The sequence below is a fragment of the Nicotiana tabacum genome, chromosome 12 (assembly GCF_000715075.1).
Source record: "Nicotiana tabacum cultivar K326 chromosome 12, ASM71507v2, whole genome shotgun sequence".
NCBI classification, from domain to species: Eukaryota; Viridiplantae; Streptophyta; class Magnoliopsida; order Solanales; family Solanaceae; genus Nicotiana; species Nicotiana tabacum.
The window spans coordinates 108,474,349-108,477,780 of record NC_134091.1 but is presented as its reverse complement, the minus strand read 5'-3'; the positions used below and the strand labels follow the sequence as shown (position 1 = coordinate 108,477,780).

Genomic DNA, 3,432 nt, shown 5'->3' with positions numbered 1-3,432 from the left:
TAAAAGCTGGGCAAAGTATAAATAAATAAATTTAAAAAGGGAGGGTCAACATTGGCCGTCAACAACTGCTCTTCTTTGACCAGAGACGAAGAAAGAGTTCCCGGGCAAAGAAATTTAACCAAGCCAATTTTGTCCCGACATTAGGCATATAATGCAGGAATGGTATATGGATTAAGAGAGATTATGAGTTTTAGGATTAGGCAGATTCCGGGAGAAATTTTTAGGGAGTCGGGGCCGAATTATGGCTTTGAATTGCTGGCATACCTCTGGCTCAACGAGGATCAGGCCTTATGTAGTTCTAGAGTGAAGATTTGGGGAAGCAATGCTCGTAGGAGTTGCCCCAATATCGTATTATGACGATACTGCGAGACGGAAGATTCAGTACTCATTATAGCTTCGAGTTGCGGCTTGATTTGAAAGATTTGAAGAATTGGAGTTCTATTGATCGTTTAGAGTTTGAGCTTGGATCCTTGACCCGGTTATGAGTTTGTTTTTCCTCATAGTGATGTAGCTTGTTTTGGTACTTTGAAGGAGTTCCACGTGGCAATATTTGTTCCTGCAAAAATGAAATACACACATACCCATAGATTGTAATGCAGAATATGTTAAGATGTGATGTGAATGATGCATGGATGACGATGCCTGGCTGCTGGCTAGCCATTAATACTTGAATCTGACTTGATTGTTAGCCAGACTGTGTACCGTTCTGCAGTTTTCGGAGAATTAAGTCTCCTCGTGTTGGGAGTAGTTGACTTGTAATGTAGAATGCATCTCTACTTCTTGGGAGAGGTTGCATTGAAATGGAAAGTATCTCCGCTTGATGGGAGTGATGGATTTGTAGAGTGCATCTCCGCTTATTGGGAGAGGTTGCACTGAAATGTAATGTATCTCTGCGTGATGGGAGTGATCATACTGAAATGTAAAGCATCTCCGCACGATGGGAGTTTCTGACTTAAAAATGTAGTCATGCATGTAAGCTGCATGAGCGAAACGTTAAAACATTCCAGATAACAATAAATAAAAAGAGCATGCCAAGAGACACTCTTGGCTGTAAGGCTAAGTTGTGGTCGTTGATTGGAAAAACTTTGGCAACTAGGTCTGCAACTATCTATTCTGATCTCCGATGTGGCAGAGTGGCTGTGAGGATCGCTCCCGTTGGAGAAACGAATAGTTTGCTATATACAGGGCTTTGGTTGGCGAAGCCAAACCTCGATTTGTACAGTGCGCTCCGATCGATTGAGCTGACAATTTGCTATATACAGAGCTCCAATTGATGAAGCCAACATCTCGATTTTGAACAAGGTGCTCCAGTTGACTGAGCTGGGGATTTGTTATATACAATATGCTTCGGTTGACATGGCTAGGAGCTCGCTATATACAATATGATTTGTTCAGTTGAGTATATGATTTGCTACATACAATATGCCTCGTTTGCATCAGCGACCTAGTTCCGAAATACCTGCAAAGGATCCGAGAGTTAGTTTTAGTTATATAAGGAATATTTGAATAAGGAAAAAGAGATGATAGTTATGAGAGAGTGGAAGATCTGTCATTTCCCCAGTGTGTTCTGATGCTTCTTTATGTCCTATTGGACCTGCATTTAAGGAAAAACTTTTAGTAGGGGGGGGGTGTTGGTTTGTGTCGACCGTAGTCATGGCTTTGCCCCCGGTCTTGATGAGGTTACGCCATGAAGTTCGGTAGGTTGAGCGAATTATGATATCTTTAGAAAAAAATTTGAAAATTATTTGTTTTATGGAAAATATCATCGTTCCGGATTATGACATGTTTCGAAAGTTCCTCTAAAGCTAGCGTTGTGTCTTGAAGACTTTGTCCTGTTGATGTTGATCCTCCAAGATGGTTCTGATGATGTGGCTTCTTGGTGCTACGACTGCGTCTTAATCTAAATTAATGTGTTACAAAGGTTTTCCTAGGGTTATGACCGAACCCTTTTAGGTTGCCTACGTATCCGAAACGGAATCAGGTTTGAACGTAGTTCATGGGTAATGATAAATAAAAATATGATGAAGATGAGCGAGCTTGAATCAAGCAGCCTATGTAACCAAATGGAATAAACCTAGGATGTAGTTCAATTACAACATATGCGAAATGATGAGATTTAAAATGAAGTGGTCGATTCTGTCTCAAAGAACCTACATATCCAAATGGAATCAGGCTAGGATGTAGTTCAATTACAAAAGATGACTGCATCCGATGAGGATTGCCTACGTATTCATTCTAAAGGAAATTAAGTCGTGGCGTAGTTCCGAGCACATACAAAATGATATTTGGATTTTCTATTACAAAATGAAGTGGAGAGAGAAAACATGAATCCTACGTGGGTTGCCTACGTATCCCTCGGTGGGATGTCAGGTCGAGCGTAGTTATGTTATAGCCTAATCCTAACTCTATTGTCTTTAAACATAGTATCTCTTGATTGCGTCTGAGTTGATAGTGGACCACGTAAGGACCTCGCCAATTCGGTGTGAACTTTCCTTTGGCTTCTTCTTGATGAGGGAATAGTTTCTTCAGAACCAATTGCGTTGTTATGAACTGCCGAGCCTTCACCCTTTTGTTAAATGCACTGGCCATCCTATTTTGATATAGCTGACCATGGCATACCACATCTATTATTTTCTCATCAATGAGAATGATTTTCTCCTGCCTGACTCGTATCCATTCTGCATCATCTAACTTGGCTTCTAGAATGACTCTTAAAGATGGTATCTCGACCTGTGCGGGTATCACAACTTTGGTGCCATATACAAACATGTATGGAGTTGCCCCAGAGGAGGTTCTTGTGGTAGTCCGATAACCCAATAAGGCGAAGGATAACTTCTCGTACCATTGCCTATGAGTGTCCACTATCTTTCGCAGAATCCTTTTGATGTTTTTGTTGGCTGCTTCAACTGCTCCATTCATTTACGGTTTGTAAGCTGTAGAGTTGTGAGGGACAATTATGAACTTCTCCCAAATTTCCCTCATGAGATCATTGTTAAGATTAGCTGCATTGTCAGTGATGATTGACTCAGGTATCCCAATTCGGCAGACTGTGTTGTTACGAATGAAATCTGCCACTACTTTCTTTGTGAAGACCTTGTATGTAGATGCTTCGACCTATTTGGTAAAGTAGTCAATGTCTAACAAGATGAAACAATGCACATTTGATGCAGCGGGCTCTATAGGTCCAATCACGTCCATGCCCCAAGCGGCAAACGGCCAACACGAACCCATTACATTCAATTCATTAGGCGGAAACCGGATGAAATCCTCGTGGATCTAGCACTGGTGACACTTCTGCACATAGCAGATACCATCGTTTTCCACGGTCATCAAAAAGTATCCATCTCTTAAAATCTTTTTGTCTAAGGTGGATCCATTCATGTGGGGTCTGTACGATCATGCATGTACTTATTCTAACAATCTGGTTGCTTC

The 3,432-nt window shown here is 41.2% G+C and overlaps 1 protein-coding gene across 1 annotated transcript; it reads right to left on the bottom strand.

Moving 5' to 3' along the window:
- Positions 1–497: 497 nt before the first annotated feature.
- LOC142167319 (uncharacterized) lies at positions 498–2,919 on the bottom strand. Its single transcript, XM_075227484.1, has 2 exons — positions 2,469–2,919; positions 498–556 (listed from the first exon to the last, which is right to left on the bottom strand). Exons 1-2 carry the CDS (start codon positions 2,917–2,919, stop codon positions 498–500), a joined length of 510 nt encoding a protein of 169 aa, XP_075083585.1.
- Between the last annotated feature and the right edge of the window lie 513 nt (positions 2,920–3,432).

What these genes read in the sequence shown, in the direction of transcription:
- LOC142167319 (XM_075227484.1), bottom strand. Translation starts at nt 2,919, where the DNA reads ATGAATGGAGCAGTTGAAGCAGCCAACAAAAACATCAAAAGGATTCTG. An exon ending in GTTCACACCGAATTGGCGAG is followed by an intron (nt 557 to 2,468) that starts GTCCTTACGTGG and finishes TCATTTTTGCAG; the next exon opens with GAACAAATATTGCCACGTGG.